We start from the raw sequence: 19,430 nt of genomic DNA, 5'->3' as shown, positions 1-19,430 counted from the left end.
CAAGTATCGATTTCCATTCAACTGAAGTACCCTTCAAACTTCTGCAAACTTCGCTGACAGTGTTTTGTCACGACGATAATTAATCGAGTAACCCACAGAGAATGATAAGGCGAATTAATTTAAGAGGCTTTCTAAGTTATTAAAGCGGTTGGCGAACTCGATGTCATTTTGGTATCGGAGTATCGAGGAAGGTCTAACGTGATGAAAATTGTGTTGATATTTCAAAAAGCTGATAATGGACAAATTCTGAAAAAATTGAATTGAAACGACTCACAGAAAGTACATTAAAAAATATGCGTCTCGGAACGCTAGACAGAAGTGATAAGTTGAACTAATCTAAGTTGAACTATTTAATATTTGAAGGTGATTGACAATGTTTGATGATTAAAATGATTTGAATTCCTGAAAAAACCAATACAAATGGAAAATTAAAAAGAATAGCTGAAAATAACAATTATTAGGGTCACCACTCTGCAGTTTGAGGAGTGTCAGATGATGACAGTACTACCAACTGTCGAAAGCGCTCGCAGATAATTAATAGAAGATATAAAGCTTCAAATCCTTTTTGTAGAAGTTAATATTGAAATACTCAAAATGAAGGAAAATTATTGGCTGAAAACCGAATCAAGTTCACTATGTCATGTGTTGTGAATTGAATTGTTTCAGTTTGGTTGATGGTGGATCTGTAGGGAGTTTTACTTGTTAAGAATCAATAGTAGTGCATACACCACTGATTTTCAATACAATTTACTATAAATCAATCAATTTTATAATTGGTCAAATCAGATTTCGCAAAATATGTTCAAATTGGCTTTTTATGTTACCTAAAAACAATGTTCCAATACGGAATTGACAAAATTAATCACATCAAATCCGTGATGAAATCCATAGATAACAAAACCCGTATTTCCAGTGACGGGTTTCGAAATACTGCCTTGTCTGTATCGCCAGTAGATAAACAATTGGTAAAGCTGTTGATATATACTCATGTAACCCTTCTTCAGAGCGAAATATAGCTTTTTAATTTCTCGGAAATGATTGTTTAGTTGAACGTCAGTCATTTCATTCGTGCACATCATTTGTGAACTTTGAATAAATCCCCTTTTCCAGATTAGTAGTTGTAATATCTGGTTAGGAAATGTAACGTACACACCACTGGCAATCAATTCATGGCGTGATTAATTCAAACTTCAGAATGTATATCAGCTGTCTAATAATGAATTTTGATTATGAACATCTAGAAACAGTTAGTCTACCATCTAACGGTTACTTATTTCGTTTTATCGTTTTTTTTTCATCTAAAAAAATTACGAACTACGATGATTTTAGAATAAGAACTGAATAAATTAATTATGTTAATTTTCAACATATTTGATGGCAAACTTTTACAAAGATGGCCCTAGACGATCAATCTGCTTGATCAAACGAAAGAGTCAATCGATTGACGCACGCTTCAATCAACTGCAATCAGTCCTTCAATTTTTTGATCAAAACCTTCTTCTCACCAGAAATGGGACCAGTGCACACTCGTTGTTCGTTCGCTGATGGTTCATTTCGGTGAGCAATGGTTTCGAACACGGATTTGGCCTTCCTCTCTCACATTGGTTGCCCTCAAGCGGAAAAACCAACAGAAAAAGAAACGACGGTGGTCGAAGGAGTGGTACATGGTAATGATGCAGTTTTTTTGTTTCTGTTGTAATAGTCCTTGCTCTTCACTTTCCATGATTCCGGACAATCGCGCCATAATTCAATCAACAGGTTAATGAATTCCCGCTCAGAGTTTTCGGGAAGCTCACTTTCCGTAGCGGACGCCATGGTTTCTACCTAGTGACTGACGCTATGCTTGACAAAAATTGCCCTAGACAATTGTCGACAATTTTGTTGGTTCATCTTCATTTCGTTGGTTGATCTTCAGCGATGAGGTCCAGAAAAGGGCTTCATCGCTGAAGATGATTTTTCGATCAAATTCAGCGAATATACGTCGTTGTCTATGGTCGTTTACCTTCAGTTCCTGGGTCCATTGAATTTTAAACGGGTGGAGGCCCAAGTCACGAGGCCGAGTTCTTGAGAGCGACGCGAAATTGACTGCCTCGGATTCTCGTGCACACTCTCACAGGCAGCGGCGATGTTTTCAGCAGATCTTGCGTTTTGTCGACGTACGGGTGGTTGTCGATCGTTTACTGAACCAGTGGACTCGAATTCATCCACCACATTACCAATGGCGCGCGATACGTTGCCCGAACCGAATACCCATTTTGATAAAACAATTGTATCATTTGTATGTGGTGATTTGACAAAACAGACTGAATGACAACTAATTTGACAGATGTAGCTTCAACAAGATGGCCGTTATCAATTGTCAAAGTTCGAAAGTCTCTATTTTGAAGACACTATACAATATTCACAATATACTGGAACGAAAGGGATGTAAAACTAGTATTTCTCCAACATTGAAAAAAAAATTAAACAAATGAAAATATAAAATGCTTTTATACTAATGGCAATACGAGATATCTTAAAGACATTATAATTCTACAGTTAAATCTCCCAGAAGTTCTGCAATACAGCTCCGTTTTTATCCTTTATGGTATACACACGATATTCATAACATATGTAAGAATGGAATGTTCCCTGGCATGGTTCGACAAGCTCCGTGATTGCAAAATTTGATTCTTACTAGTCCTCATTTTGTCTTATACCTATATTATCATTTGCAGGTCATCTTGGGAAAATATTACGAAGTCGAATTCCCTTGCTCAGTGACATGTTTAGGATATGCACCGACATTATACGAATGATTTGATGCCATCCCTTACACATTGGTCCCAAAATAGTCATATTGCCATCCGAGATAAGTGTTTCTTAATTTTCTAAAGTAGTGAATCCTGTCATAAAAAAGTTCATCACACGAATTTCCAATGGATACACGCCTGTCTTTGACTGTCACACTGCCCCTGCAAATTCACAGAAATCAAAGAAAAGATTGACCGTCGTTCAGGAACTACTGAAGAAAACCCAAAATCCATCAAATCTGGTGGAATCCTTCCGAAAAGTCCCTCCCTTGGACGTTTTGCTGTCCGTGACATGAGGCAGACCGTTGCCGTAGATGTTATCAAGAGCGTCAACTTCAAAGATGCCTCTGCCGGAAAGGTCACGAAAGCTTTCGAAAAAGCACAAAATAAGAAATAACTTTTCCATATATACTTTAAATGATTCAACAAGCTGGGGTTTATTTTACTACTTTGACTTTATGATCTTTGAAATTTCTGATACTGACAAACATTGGAAACAATAAACACTATTTTAATTTGTAGTCGAATAACATATTAGCTGAATAATATGATGTATTTTCACGGTGTGACGCTCAGCCAACCAAGAAAGGACTAATATGAAACAAATCACACGCCAGTTTAATCCGATATCGCAACTTTTGTTTTTTCATCATTATTTTACAATTACGGATTGTGTCACGCAACCAATAATTCAAAATTCCCATTCAGCAAGGTTATTTGCAATTGCAGGGAAAACTAAATATTGTATAAAGATAATGACGACGAAGTTTCTAATTAGGTACAGCTTGACAAATCTAGCTGTGCCTCTGATTAGCAGACGAACGGGCGATCGCTCATCAACATCGAGAAGCTCGTGTAGCTAACATCGTGTAAGTAAACTCATTGTCTTTCACAATGCACAAGAATTGGGGTTCCCGTTGCCTACTGGTATATGTGTAGTTGTCAACACTTGCCGAATTTATATTCGCTAAAATTCTTTTCTCGATTGTACTTCTTGATAAAAGTCGGTAGTGTACAGTTACCATCTCTGTTTATCGTTCGCGTATCTCAGACGCTCAGCTAGATTTGCCTAGCTGTATATCAGTAATATTTTTGTGAATGGAGCACTATCTGTAGAGTATGGAGGGTGAGTGTAGGCTCACAGCATTTAGGCCACATCCTCCCAAGGAGTTGTCCTTCTACTTCATCTTCCATCCTGTCCTTTCCAGGAAGGTGGACATGTCACTAGGAGACATCTCCTTTATATCGGCAGGTGTAGGTCAAGACTCGCCGAACACACACTTTCTCATTGACGATAACTCCGGACACTCGATTAGGACATGCCTGACAGATTCATCTTCGTGTTCACATATCCTGCGTAGAGGTGTGTCCACTAGACCCATATTGTGGAGGTGCTTCCTTAGTTGACAGTGGCCAGTTAGAAACCCTACTGTTAAGCGTAGATTTTTCCTGGTCATCGCCAGATATTTCTTCGGCACCAGCTTCCCAGGGTGATCCTGACAAGATTGCATACCATCATTTTAGGGGATGAGCATGGGTGTGACGTTTGGTTAGTTTCGCAATTGTCGAAGTCATCAGGCCGTAAGTGCCGCTGGGTCCTAAAATTCTTAGTCCAGCCGCTTCCTTGGCGAAAGAGTCGGCAATGCGATTACCTTTACTCCTGTCGTGCCCTTTAATCCACCTAAGTATTATCTACCGATGCTTGAATAGAGCACTAACAGAAGAATAATTGAGAGTTATGAAACAGTTTGGTTTCAGAATAATAATAACCAGTTTCTCTTGTCACAACTCTTGGGTAGATCTGTGGCACCTCCAGAAACTGGAGGTATGGGGTATCTATTTTAAACTGATGATTTCAAACTCTTTAATTGTATTCTTCATTTCTACATTAGCAAGCAGTATTCGTCCTAGCAAGAGATAAACACTTTTATACATTTCCTTTGCTGCCTCGCTTTTGAAAATCAGCTTACTCATTAAGAAGCTATGAAGCTTTGAAATGCGAACAATATGTTTTTCGAAAAATGCATAAGTTGAATTGATTTTAAACGATTTTAAATAAAAACCTGTTTTGTGAACTTAAATGTAAAAACATACATTTCTTCACAACTATTTGCTGTTCAGTGATTAGTTATTTAACCAACGGCACCCTGACAATTTTCTAGAAATATTCCATTGAAACTAATACTGTGATATCATAAACATATTCGGCATGTTCCGACCAGTATTGGGTGATGGCATTCGCATAAATGATAAATAGTATGGGTCCTAGAATAGATCCCTGGGAAACCCCTGAATAATTTCGATGATACATTCCCATTTGAGGAGATACACTGATTTCTTTCTGTCAGGAAACTCTGAACAAAAAAATGATTTTCTTTGATATAACTTTTCAATCCCATGTAGCACACAATCAAAAGCTTTGGAAAAGTTCAAAAATTATGTTAGAGTTGACTTTCTTTTATCAAATTCGTATGTGATGTGCAAGGCTATAACTTGATTGGGAGACCAAAAAAAAACTATTCATGAATACATTAAAAATGATATATAACAGACACAGAATATCTTGAATAAGCTTACATCAGAATTGAAAAAGGATTGAAAAAATCACCAGTTATACAGGGCATTCTATTTGAAATAAGAACATTGCTGTCAACTTTCAGTGAGACCCCAGGTGAGGTGAATTAAAAATATTGCAGATGAATAGATCCTTTTCAATTGCTTTCTTCCATAGCCCTTCCGGAGTTTTCTTGTTTTTTCATCAATCTCACAGGAAAAGTCCCAACTTTCTTTCATTTGTTGTATGGTTCAAGCTTTGATCACCCTTATATACTTATCATACATTGTGTATAAATATTGGAATGAAAAGATAAACTTACACTATATTTAAACAGATGACACCCCCTATCGAACGACAACCCTCAGTACACAAGCTATGGATTAACGAGGTCTTATCTTTCAACGAACGATTCCCAGAAAAGCAGCCACAGTTTCATTAACCATACATTGTTATTATCAGAAAATAAATCAGAAGAAGATTGGCAGAACCTTTCAGCTTTGAAACCTGTTCTGCAATATCAGGTTTAAAAGTTGTTTCCTTTGTTTCCCTGAGCCGTTCTATAAATATATGATCTTTGATGGAGGTTAACCTGGGTTTTCGAATTTTATTGCCTGATATTGTGTTAGAAGAATGAAGGAGAACAGATATATTTTGAATTCTCCTGTCGAACAAATCGAGACAAATATAGGGAATAACTGTTTATCAATTTTTTTTTTGAGTAGATCAAATCTGCTATGGTCATGAGCTCAAAACAGGTATCATTTTCACGTTTTGGCTTTGGTGTATTTTTTTTCAAATTGTGAATGAGATTACGTTGAATTAAATATAAAATAAATGATTACTCCTTAAATCGAATTACACAATGTGATTTTTAACTGTTCACCTACTTTAATTATTTTAATGATCCTGGGTTGAATCCTATAGTCAATAGTTTAAGTAGTATATATCTGATTATGTGGAGTTATCACAAATGTGCAGCAATTTCTCGAAAGACTACTTATTTATTCGAAAAGTAAATCCATTATCTTGGCATACGGCACTTAAATAATATGAACTTATACTAAACTGTTTCACTGAGATTACTGGCTTGAAACAACATCATTTATCCATTTCAAATAGTCACTGTTGCCATTCTGAATAGGAACGGAAATGACTTCGCAAACTGTATACGGATGGTGAGCCTTTACAAAATCTGTCAGATCATTGACTTTGTTGGTTCTAGTCTTGATCATCATCAGTACTTCAGAGTCTTCATTGATTTTTCCTTCCCATTCGTATATTGAAGTAATTTTTGGGACTATATTAACGCACGCAGCTAGTTTTTTCTCAACAAGTCCATGAGCAATTTTTTTAGCAACTTCTTCATTCGGAGCAGTTACGTAGGCCACGGAGTGTTCACCACTGACATAAGAGGTTCTGTTCACTGCTGAAATTTCACCAGACATGTCTTTAGTTGCCACAACCGAGTATCGTCGAAGAAATCTGAAAAATAAGGTTTTATCACAGATAGGATTATTACTGCATTAAAATATATCATACCCAAGAAAAATTGTAGAGATGAATATGCCCTTATTGAGGTTAACGAGCATCCTCGGAAAATATATAACTTTAACTTACCAAATTGAGTTAAAAAATATCAATAAATCCGTAAAAAATAGTATGCAAATGAGCATATAATAATTCATTTGACAGTCAAATGTCAAAGTGCATACCAATATCAATATTATTCCAAATAGAAATTAATTCCCAGTTTGTGTTTACTTTATATGCAACCCACAATACGCCGCTCTTATTTATTGGTTGCGTGACTTAGCGTATTATAGGATTTAATTGAAATGTGAACATTATCTTCAACTATCGTTCACCAAAAATAAAGTACGATTTGACAGCAAAGTAAGGCACCAGTGTATTATCATATAGTTACCTAACATACCTACCTGTAATATAATTGATAGATCCTATAGTTGCTGACCTTGGCACAGGCAAATGACTGAATCGTATTAACGTGTAAGTGATTTTAATTATATTCAGTTGGAACAAGACCCCTAAAAACAAAGTATTCATGATCTAATAAAAATGGTCCCAAGCTAAACTAAAATTACATTGTTGGGGTCATTTGTTCTTGAACATTCCCAAGTAAGCATACACATCTCACCTCACGAAAATATACCATCCTTCAGATAAATAAGGATCCCCTCAGCCATTGTCTATAGACAATGCTTCAGCAGTTTGTTAATAAGCTGAATTGAGTTTACTGCACACTTTTCGTATGTGACTACTCCAGGTGAGATTCTCATCTAAAATAGTTCTAAGAAAATCAACTTCTTTTGATATCTTTATGTCATTCACAGTGACTAAATTACAACAGAAATCCCTCCTAACAAATGTTTTCATCAGCACTGACTTAGATTTATTTAAAATCAGTTTGTTACGTTGACACCAACTATTGAATTCGTCAATAACTAAATTATTTTCATCGATAATTCATTCTCATTTTTTCTAGAAACAGTGATTATAGTATCGTCAGCGTACATAGTTATGTGACAATCTGATATGAATTCAGGCAAGTCATTGATAAAAGTCAAGAATAACAATGGACCCAGAACAGATCCTTGTGGAACACCTAGTTTCACATCATAAGGAACTGATGTAATTCCATTACATTCAAGCACCAAACTACGGTTTTCCATGTACGATTCTATCCAACACAACACATTATCGGGAAAGCCCATTACATGTAATTTTTTCAATAGAAATTTGGAAGAAACAGTATCGAATGCTTTTGATAGGTCTAAAAAAAGTGAGAAAACCAGGTTATTATTATCCACTTGTACATAAATATAGTTCAATAGTTGGTTCACGGGAAGTGTTCAAATGACTTGGCACATTTGATTCCACCAAGAGAGGTACATATCAGAAATACGCGACGGACTGTGGCTGCTCATCGTTTTGAGGTTCAACTCAGTACACCTCGAACTTCATCTGGAGAACTGCGTTTATATGGATTAAATTTCCTGATAATTTTTTCCAAATGAATTTTATCTCCAGCGATTCAAATCCAATGTGTTCAAGTCTAAGTATCCTTTCTGTAGCTTTATAACCAAAGTCGTCTTCAGTATTCGTATCGTCTTCGGCTGATAACCTCCACACTCACTTCTGTCTACGTAAGTGAATCACTGTATTAACAATTACAAATGTTATTGTTGGTGAATAATCAAGATAATAAAGCTGTTAAAAACAACTCATTATCTGTATAATGTTCACATAGCCTACTTGCAAATACTTCGACTACAATATTTACATTTTTATTGAGAATATTGTTGACAACGTAGGTAGAAAAAATAAATTCAGGAACGGTCCACACAGGAATACGTTGAATTTGAACAATACACGTTTTATATAATATTCTGTGTTCCCACTGTTACTATTGGCTTGTATTACAGTGAGTACCAGTTAATTGAAATTGATTGAAATTACAATCTGGCTATTGAAGGTCTCGCTAAACGCATCGAAGATCAGTTTCAGTTCAGACAAAGCAACGACAGCAACAGAAAACGAAGTAAACTGGTGGAAAAATTGCAGTAGATGATTGAATTGATATGGTAAACAGTTGAATGAAGTGTAGAAACAGTGTTGAACTGGAAGCAACTCTGTTTCATGCATATTGTAGTCTTTAATTACTTCTTCACTGAGACCATTGACCCTCAGAAGACCTTTATGTATGTCTGTTAAAATATGTTTTTTCCTTAACCAGCTGTTACCCTCCTAATAAATCAATCAATCAATTTATCGAACGAGATAGTTTCGTTAACCCGCATATTCTATTCACAATAGCATTCTGTGAAGTGTGACAGTTTTCTTTCTTCAAGCATTCATGAATATTTAAAATTACTCGCTGAACTTGAACATGTTTATGAATGTACTCTTGCTTGCCGTTCCAATTGGGAATGGATAGACTATACCACAAGGTAAAGGATTTGAAAGTTTCAGATTTTTGCGCCAAATGAGCCAAAATTACATCCTCTATAATAGTTTTGCATTTCTTCATATCCAGGCAATATTTACTGAGGATACACTACAAAAACACACTTTTGTCTATTTTCCACTATATTTCTTTATTGTTGACCGGTTTCGGCTATTATACCATTTTCAAAACTAACTGATTACGTTTAAATCCGAGTAATTTATACCTATATTATTCTAGCATAAATGATTTGATATACCTGATATATCTGATATACCTGATATCCGGTACCTGCGTTTCATATACCTGTAAAATCCATGAACATAACAAAGCTTTCAATATAATGTAGGTTTTGGGATCTGGACTATAGGTTCAGGAGAGGACTATTGTTTAATTCAAGTTGTTCGTTGAGGACAATAGAATTGGGATCTTTCTTTGACCTGTTTATTTCCATAGATTCCAACAGATTCATCATTTTCCCTTTTTCGCATGTATGTAGGATCTTTAAATTATCTTTATCTATTTTATGTTTCGAATTTTGAAGATGTTCGTACATTAATGATTTTTTATCCGAAATGACATGTTCGTGGTACCTTGTATCAAAATTTCTCCCAGTTTGGCCTGTATATATGGCAGGGCATTCACCACATTCTATTCGGTATATACCAGATCTCTTTCCTTTCTCTAATTTAGGTTTGGCATTAAATAATATGTTTCCTAAATTTCCGTTGGATGTGTAGAATGTTTGTAAATTGAATTTTGAGAGATAATTTTTAATATTCTCGGAGATTCTACCAGCATAATTGATACTAACATATTTGTGTTCTGGTCTTGTGGAAATTGAGTATAGTTCTTTCATTATTGATTTTTGTTGATATTTCATTATTATGTTGTTAACTAGAGTGGTAGGTATTTTGTTATTAACTGCTATTTGTTTAATGATTGCAATTTCACTTCGGAGGTTTTGATCAGAAAGGGGTATTGTGAAAGCCCTATGTATCATTGACCTGAATGCAGACAATTTCTGTGAAATCGGGTTAAAAGAGTCAAAAGGTATTGTGCAATCTGTGAATGTGTTTTTTCGGAAAATGTTAAAGTCGAGTTTATCATTGTTTTTGGATATTGTCAGATCTAAACAATTTATCTCATTGGTCTCTTCTATCTCTACGGTGAATTTGATCTTATCGTGTAGACTATTGAGGAATTTCAAGTAATGAGATATTTGTCTAGTTGAACCATCGAAGCCTACTAATATGTCATCTACATATCTAAACCAGAACACAATATGTTTATGGGAAAGACAGTTATTCAAAATTAGATTAGTCTCTAAATTGTTTAGGAATATATCAGCTAGTAACGGACTTATCGGTGATCCCATTGGTAGGCCTGAGTTCTGTATATAAAATGTATTATTAAATTTAAAATAGTTTTGTTTTAAACACGTGTTGAACAGTTCACAGAGTTCACTGTTGACATATGGGTTAGTATTATGTCTATCTAATATGTTTTTAATCAGGGGAAGGCATTCATCTGTTGGAATATTTGGAAACATGTTCTTGATGTCAAACGATACTAATTTAATGTTGTTGTTAATTTTTATGTTGTTGAGTTTGTTTGTCAAGTCTATAGAATTTAGTATAGTGTGAGAAGGTTTGAAATTAGTGATCTCCCTGAATTTGCAATTTAAGAATTTTGACAGCTTATAATTAGGGGTATTGGTATATGAAACTACCGGTCTGGCTGGGTTACCTTCTTTGTGTAGTTTAATCAGTCCATACATCTCAGGTGGACGGGAATTCATGCAGGTAGTCTTCTTCTTGTCCCGTGTTGTGGGAAAAAGGAACGTAGAATGTTCAAGATTTTTCTTCAGATGGAGTATGAAGGGTTTTGTGGGGTCTTTCTTCAACTCTGTGGTGTCCAATTGTTCTATAATATCTTGCATTTTTGAATCGTATTGTTGTTTACTCAGACATACTATGCTGTTACCTTTGTCTGCACTGGTGGAAAATAGACAAAAGTGTGTTTTTGTAGTGTATCCTCAGTGAACATGAATTTCCACAAAATAAACAAGTCGTCAATCGAAGAAGTGAAACAGGCAATATTTGTGCTATGATGATTAACTGCATTTATCCAAACCAACCTACCAGTATTTTTATATTTACAATAACAACGATGTGATTCTTCATGGACTAGGCCGGAAAAATGCTTACTTTCTCAAAGAAAAAGCGTCCGGGAAGTAAGTACTTTCTGGAAGGTTGTCGAAAAACGTATTTACAGTATTTTCAATATTTTTTACCATATTACTAGCCAATTTTATATATTTAAGAACGCCCCTGACCACGTAATGTAATTCATTAGGTTGTCACTGCTTTATAAATTCGAGAAACGTAGAAGCTCCATCAGTCTGAGTCAAAACATCAATATGAAGTTTATTGTTGGAGCACTGGCATTAACAACAGCTTATTTGTTTGTCCTTGGACATAAGTTGCCTCCAGGTGGTGAGTAATTACAAATCTTCAATCAATAATATATGAGAGATATACAGGCTATTGATATCTGGGAAACTTGCATCTTGCAACAAAAGTTGCCTTTTCCATAATCTGGTTTAACCCATCTTTCTATGCGACGTTTCTTTCATTGAGATCCATCATCAATATATTTTTTATAGGAACCTGCATGTTTTTTTCAACATTTTGGTAGTCATTGTAAGTACAAATTTATTGACATATCACAACATATGTATTTCTCAACGTTCCTTCCATAAAACACTCCATCATTCAACTTTTTTTCAATGAGAAATCAAATTTCTAAATATCGTTGCAAGCACGCGATATTGCATTAAATGTTCAAGTTGTCTTCCGTTATTTCTTAAACAAATACTTGCTCTAGGAATAGTGTGCTGTGGCAGTTCTCTAACATCCTGATTGAATCTGTCAATGCTTTATCTTTTATGAAGCCGCACAACGAAAAATCTAGGCGAGAAAGGTCCGGTGAACGTGGTGGCCATTCATTAGGACCATCACTTCCTATAAATCTTCCTGGCATAGTTGTATTGAGGAAATCTTTGCACATTCTTCTGCGATGTGGTGGAGCTCTGTAGTGTTAGAAATACTCATATTATCTTCGCCTTTGCAAAAATTCATGTTTTTTCCTTAAAATCGCTCACCAAATTGAATAACTGTTTTATTTTGTGTTTGACAATTAACTTGACATTCACATTCATATATTTCATGGCTTATTTAAAAAGACATTATCATGTTTCTCCTGAACTCATTTTCTGAATAGAAATATTTGGGTAGCTACAAATTTTACAGCGACATTTGGAACTTAAGAATGGCTTGGTATTGATACAAAGATTATTGGTCTCTATTTCAAGACAGAACTGGCAGAAGTCTATGTGAATTTCAGGGATATCAATGAACGACATAACCGACGGGAGAACTCTGGATTTCAGTAGCATTCGGGAATTCGAGCTGTTAATAAAAAAATTATAGAATATTGATGACGTGTTTTCGGGAAAAAACGTCGAGAAATACATATGTTGTAATATATCAAAGAACTTGTAATTACAATTACTACCAAACTGTATAAAAATATACAGGTCCGTATCTAAAATATATATTGATGATGGATTTCAATGAACGAAACGTCGCATTGGGAAATGGATTGAACCAGATTATGAAACGAAGCAAAAAGTTATATCTATCATTTTCAGTTTTTTGCAAATATCTCAGAACCGCTTGTCAATTCTATCGATCTGAGAATACCTACCATTATGTTGCATTCCTATAAAGGAAATTTATGTTTCATTTAGTCGTCCTTGTAGGACCTACCGTTCCCGAGATAGCAATAGTGGTATCAGCTTAAAAAACGGCATGTATTAGCATGGTTCATTGACATTAATATAAAAATATAATGTGTACACGACATAACAGAAGTGCATAACCCAAACATATAGAGTCACTCGTAATATAATAAATTTTTATTGAAAAAATTTGCTATGTTACTATATCGCACATACGTGTTTTTGCTAGCTAAACATGAAGATAAAAAATAATGAAATTAGTTGATACCTTTCTAGTTTGAACTCTACTTAACGTGATATTGGAAGTGTGATGCACTGTTTGGCACTGCTTGGAACATTTGGTATAGTAACTGAAGTTCTATCCCAACATCAAATCACTATTTCTGGTCTTCTAGACAAATTGTATGCAATGGCATATCTTTTCGTGTGCCCAATTAGCCTCAGCTGTATTTTCTTCTCTTTTAAGGTATCACTTGGATAAACTGCACAAGGCCCAACGAGTTTTATGATTGCGGTAGTGCTTGTCAAACCGAATGCAAGACTCTCGACGAAGTCTGCCCAATAGTAAACATCAGATGTAACGATGATTGCTATTGTATACCAGGATATGCAAGAGATGACCATGGCCGTTGTATCCCTATAAAGGACTGTCCACCAAAAGAAGGTTGTTGAGTTAAATACAATTTCAATAATCAACATGAGAGCAACTTGATAATTTTTCATAGTCATAAAATACCAGTTTCGTTCATTCACACAATAAATTCAATAGATTTATGATGACTGTTCAAAGTGGGTACATTCTTCTTCAAAAAACAACTTTTCAAAGCCATACAATCGTTTGATGGACCATATCTGTTCAAATTTATAAAAAAACATTTATGAAAGAGAAAAAGCAACTTGCTATAGTTCATCGTACCTCATTTAGGGATCCAGAATCACTTTCTTTGACTGTTTTTAAAAGTTTCTACATTCGTTGCGAATAAAAATGTAAACATCATAATGGAGGATGAAACAGACTTCTTCATCTTAGATAGTATCAAAATTAATTATTTCTCCATTCATTGGAAACTTAACCACAAAATTCCAAGATGAATGGATTGGTCTTGGCCTCTTCCATTGGGATGATTGAACTTTGGTTTCGATGTCATAACCATATACCCATGATATCATTCAAAAATCTTGAGCGATGCTCATGTGACGGTTTTTTTATTCACAATTCACACCAAAATTTTCGAAAAATTGCATAACATAAGCTAACCGATATGCCGACATCCTTTAACATTTTCATCGGTTGTTGATGTGCTGGGACGTTCATGACGAGCCCTGTAGCTGTAGCTGTATTCATGATAATAATAATAACTTTATTGTCCAACAGTTACCCATTTACAGGACAATATAAAATTTTATTCACAATACTTAATTATGAACAAAAAATAAAATGAACAAAAAGAAAAACTAATTCTAATTACCTACTTCAAGTACATGTTAGCAATTCTAATAATGTTATGAAGGTTGGTGAAGAATAAATCACCATGGGCACAAATTGCCCATGGAATTGAGCATAATGTTAGTTCTTGCTCTGAGAGGTCAACAAATGGATTGAAATCGTGAAGCTGGCCGTGTTCAAGAATTTTAGAACAGTCAACTTTCTCACTCACTAACTTGAATAAAAATATGAGTGAGCAACGCACATTTTCTGCGAAGCTCTGAACTAAAAAGTTCCAAACGTTCATATATGGCATCATTACTGATACCTCTCTCAGGGTAAGAACCATCTACTCTGAAAATTAGAAATTTACAAAACTTTCTTTGAACTCTTTCAATGGCTATGTTATGAATCTCATAGAATGGACTCCAGATGATACTTCGTCTTCGAACGTACGTAGGTGAAGTACAACAGCTTCATGGTTTCAATATTATGAAAGTTTCTGCAATTTCTAAGAATGAAACCATAAGCTATGAAAGATTCTGAAACTTTATGTGAAATATGTCTACCAAATGTTGATTTATGATCGAATATTACCCCTAGGTCTTTGATCTTATTACATCTCAGCAGATCTGAATCCTGTATTACATAAGGGAATGTATAAACCTCTTTTTTCGACTATAACTCACTACTTCACATTTCTCCACATTGAGTTTCAATTTATTATTGCTACACCAAGCAACAAGAAATTGTAATTGAGATTGAAGATTTACACAATCACCTACTTCCTCAATTATAGAAAATAATTTCAAGTCATCCGCGAAGCATAACCGGTCACAAGCTAAGCTTTCACATCAATAAACAATAAAAACAAAAGAGGGCCTAGATTGGAGCCCTGAGGCACATCAGAAGAAGCTATATATGTTCTAGATTCATAACCGTTATAGGACACGAACTGTTTTCTTCATGTCAGATAGGATTGCATAAGCTGAAAGGCAGTATTTGAAAAATCAAAACTCATCAGTTTATTGAGCAAGACACCATGATCAATTTTATCAAATGCTTTAGAGAAATCTGTGTATATAACATCAACTTGGCCACTGTTATCTAATGCTTCGGAAATAAATTGAGTAATAATGACTAGATCTGAAACAGTAGAACGCTTAGTAGCAAATCCATGTTGATGTTGAGATAGTTGCCGTTGAACAGAAGCATATATGCGATTATATAAAATAATCTCAAAAATTTTAGAAAATATTTTTGAGATTATTTTGACTCTTATGTATATGTGGAATATTTACCTGTTGTTATGTTTGCTTGTTGGACGTTTGCAATACAAAATTATATTGTTTTGTATGTCTTTTCAGCTACTATTGATCAATGAATAAATTAATCTACAGCTACCCTATAGCTGTATAAAAGTTATTTTGACTCTTATGTATATGTGGAATATTTACCTGTTGTTATGTTTGCTTGTTGGACGTTGCAATACAATATTGTATTTTTTTGTATGTCTTTTCAGCTACCATTGATCAATGAATAAATGCTACCCTGTAGTTGTATAAAAGTTATTTTGACTCTCATGTATATACTTGTACGTGCAATATTTACCTGTTGTGATGTTTACTTGTGGAGCATTTGCAATAAAATACTGTATTGTTTTTTATGACTTTTCAGCTACCACTAAAGCACCCTGTACAAGACCGTACGAGGAATATAAGTGTGGTAGTGCGTGTCAAACGGAATGCAAGACTCTCCACGAAGTCTGTCCAGTAGTGAACAAACGTTGTCACAATACCTGCTACTGTATACCTGGTTACGCACGGAATGATAATGGACGCTGTATTCCAGAAGAGGAATGTCCCCCAAAGAACTGTAACAGAGGATAGTGAGTGTTCCAGAAACTGAAAGGATGCGTAACTACTTCATTCATAGTCTTGTTGAATATTTTTTGTAAAATTTTGTTGTTTCATTTATCTATCCAATAAATAGCAGAACTATGTTCATCATTCGTTGTATTCTTTAGAAAGCCTCTGAAATACACAGTGCCACAAAGATTTCGCCAAAGCCTCGGTAGATAATAACATCATCCTGAGGTGGGTTAAAGGGCACGACAGGAGTAAAGGTAATCGCATTGCTGACTCTTTAACCAAGGAAGCGGCCGGACTAAGAATTTTAGGGCCCAGTGGCACCCACGACCTGATGGCTTCGACAATTGCGTAAAGAAATGTGATGGAATCAAAGGATGCAATCTTGCCAATCCTGGCAAGATGACGCAGGAGGACAACTCCTCGGGAGGATGTACAATGGGTCACATGTGTCCTAAGTGCTGTGGACTTACACCCACCCTCCCTACTCTACAGATACAGATACACAAGATGAGATCAGAAGTAATCATTAAATTCCTTGATTATCGGTGAAATTCTACGTATCAAGATTTTTCCATCTTCACTTGAATAAGCGGAGATCGGCACTCCTCAAACTTGAGGAGTGCCTAGAAGATGACAGTACTACCAACTGTCGAAAGCGCTCGCAGATAATTAATAGATGATATAAAGCTTCAAATCCTTTTTGTAAAATTTAATATTGAAATACTGAAAATAAAGGAAAATCAGTTGCATCATTCAAAAATACATCTATATATATATATATATATATATATATATATATATATATATATATATATATATATATATACAGTGTGACCCATTTAAAATGGAACCACCCCTGTAGAATGTGCATTTTTCAATCAATCTCAATTTTTTTTATTGAAATATTAAGCATGAAAAACTGTATCTTGACACTAACTTTCACAATTTTAGTTTCATTTCCAAGGCACTCTATGGTTTTTTTTGTTTGTCAAAAACGGCAAAAGTTTATTAGGCAATTTTTGTTTTCAAATTTGACTACACCACTGGATTCGTAGTCGTTATAAATCAAAACTGTCAAATTTTCATTAAAAAATATTTGTTAACAACGAAGTTACAACAACTTCAATTTTGGAAACAAAGTATTTGTTTGTAATTTTTATTCAGATTATAGACATATTTGAGATCTGGCACCACTGTCATCACCAAGTAGAACACCAGTGAATTTGTACAGTGAAAATCCGAAGTCAACAGCTCAATGCGTTCTACAGTTATAACTCCTGAAAATATGGTAATGTGAGAGATTTGTGGTGCAAGCGTTTTGTAATAAAAATCTGACTACGCCACTGGATTTGTGGATAATATTCCCTTAAAATCATTCATTTGAGTGTAGGTTACGAGAAGTGTATTCTAGAATAACAGAAAATTAAAAATTCATTTTCAAGTTATGCAGTACTTAGTACATTCTTCCGCATAGCCGGTAAAATCAAATTGATTTAAAGCATGGAAATCATTTATTCAATAATAAAACAGAGAGCAGGACAAAAATTGTTCCCTGTAAATTTTTCATAACTCAGCTAAAACAATCTTTTAGAGGAGATATCAATAATTTGAGGAAGCTGAACTCATTATGCAAAGGTTTTATAATACCTAAATCAACAGTAGGCTGTGATTTTGACAGTTAATCATAAATAAAATAATAATTGTTAGTTACGTGCATTTAATAATGGCTTTGCAATTATCATTAGAAAAAAGAATTGAAATTGTGAGAATTTCTGGGGACAATTATCATAGTGAAAGAGAAGCAGCTAGGATATTTAATCACAGACATCCAAATCGACTTCCCATTGACAGAAGCACCGTCAGTAAAATTAACAAAACATTTAAAGAAACCGGTGCAGTCAGCAAACATATTTTAAAAAATAATCACCGAAGAAGAAATTTAAACGAAGGTGCTGTTTTAGATTATTTTAGAAACCACCCAAACAGAAGTTTACGAGTCGCCAGTTTGGATTTAAACTTACCGAGAGAGACTATTCGACGATGTCTTAAACAAAACAAAATGAGAGCATTTAAACCTAAATTTCTTCACTCTTTAAAGGCAGGTGATGAAGTGAAACGTATGGAATTTTGTTTGTGGGCACAAGGCGAGTACCTGAATACCTACAAGAAATTTTTTAAACTGCATAATGTTTAGTGATGAAGCTTCTTTCAGCACCAATGGGGTAGTTTCATCGCAAAATGCTCGGTATTGGGTCCTAACTTTTAAATCAGCAATATTGTTTGCTCTATTGAAATATACTTTAGATTTTAAATAACCCCATAAGAAGTAATCGAGAGGAGTCAAATCGGGGGATCTAGCCGGCCATTCGATCGTTCCACGTCTTCCAATCCACCTATTGGGAAAAAACTCGTTTAAATAATTTCTAACTGTACGTGCAAAATGCGGTGTAGCTCCTTCTTATTGGTAGTAAATAGTTCGATCTATCTCATTTAGATGATTAACATCAGGAAAATGTATTTGTAATGTAGGCACTAAAAAGTTATCAAAAATTCTAGATAAACCTTAACAAAGCCCTCAAAAAAATAAGGGCTAATAATTTTATTGTTAATGATACCAGCCCAAACGTTAACTTTTTTTAGGATACTAAGTGTGAGTAGCACATATCCAGTGAGGTTTTTCTCTGCTCCAATATCTACAATTCTGTATGTTAACTGTTCCGTTTAAATGAAACGTCGCTTCATCAGAAAACTATTTTATTTATGAACTGCAAATTTGCGTTCATTCTGTCAATCATCAATTCACAGAATTCTTGCCTTTTATCAGGGTCATCTTCATTTAACTCCTGAACCAACTGAACTTTGTAAGGGTGGTATTTTTTCTTTATGCAAAACTCTCAAAATAGATGATTTACTTACATCATTGTCGGCGGCAAGTTCTCGAGTTGTCTTATGCGGATTTTCCTCAATCACTAGAAGTACATCTAACTTTTTTTCATCAGTAAATCGAACATTTCT

At 34.8% G+C, this 19,430-nt stretch overlaps 2 protein-coding genes across 2 annotated transcripts; one reads left to right on the top strand and one right to left on the bottom strand.

The window, feature by feature from the left end:
* Positions 1-6,330: 6,330 nt before the first annotated feature.
* LOC111511881 (divalent-cation tolerance protein CutA) lies at positions 6,331-7,064 on the bottom strand. The gene is made up of 2 exons (XM_023167895.2): positions 6,889-7,064; positions 6,331-6,831 (listed from the first exon to the last, which is right to left on the bottom strand). Exons 1-2 carry the CDS (start codon positions 6,936-6,938, stop codon positions 6,429-6,431), a joined length of 453 nt encoding a protein of 150 aa, XP_023023663.2. The 5' UTR covers positions 6,939-7,064; the 3' UTR covers positions 6,331-6,428.
* A 4,607-nt stretch (positions 7,065-11,671) lies between these two features.
* LOC111511880 (inducible metalloproteinase inhibitor protein) lies at positions 11,672-16,553 on the top strand. The gene is made up of 3 exons (XM_023167894.2): positions 11,672-11,811; positions 13,585-13,782; positions 16,222-16,553. The coding sequence occupies exons 1-3, from the start codon at positions 11,736-11,738 to the stop codon at positions 16,431-16,433; spliced, it is 486 nt and encodes a 161-aa protein (XP_023023662.2). The 5' UTR covers positions 11,672-11,735; the 3' UTR covers positions 16,434-16,553.
* Positions 16,554-19,430: the final 2,877 nt, after the last annotated feature.

This window comes from Leptinotarsa decemlineata, unplaced genomic scaffold, assembly GCF_025532065.1.
Source record: "Leptinotarsa decemlineata unplaced genomic scaffold, Ldec_3_MD MMD2_tig00026330_RagTag_RagTag, whole genome shotgun sequence".
NCBI lineage: Eukaryota > Metazoa > Arthropoda > Insecta > Coleoptera > Chrysomelidae > Leptinotarsa > Leptinotarsa decemlineata.
Note: the sequence above shows the minus strand (reverse complement) of the source record. Positions and strands in the feature narration are given on the sequence as shown.

Coding starts and splice junctions, on each gene's coding strand:
- LOC111511880 (XM_023167894.2), top strand. CDS start 11,736: ATGAAGTTTATTGTTGGAGCACTGGCATTAACAACAGCTTATTTGTTT. Junction 11,812..13,584: donor ACATAAGTTGCCTCCAGGTG/GTGAGTAATTAC, acceptor TTCTCTTTTAAG/GTATCACTTGGATAAACTGC. Junction 13,783..16,221: donor GGACTGTCCACCAAAAGAAG/GTTGTTGAGTTA, acceptor ATGACTTTTCAG/CTACCACTAAAGCACCCTGT.
- LOC111511881 (XM_023167895.2), bottom strand. CDS start 6,938: ATGCTCGTTAACCTCAATAAGGGCATATTCATCTCTACAATTTTTCTT. Junction 6,832..6,888: donor ATCTCTACAATTTTTCTTGG/GTATGATATATT, acceptor CTTATTTTTCAG/ATTTCTTCGACGATACTCGG.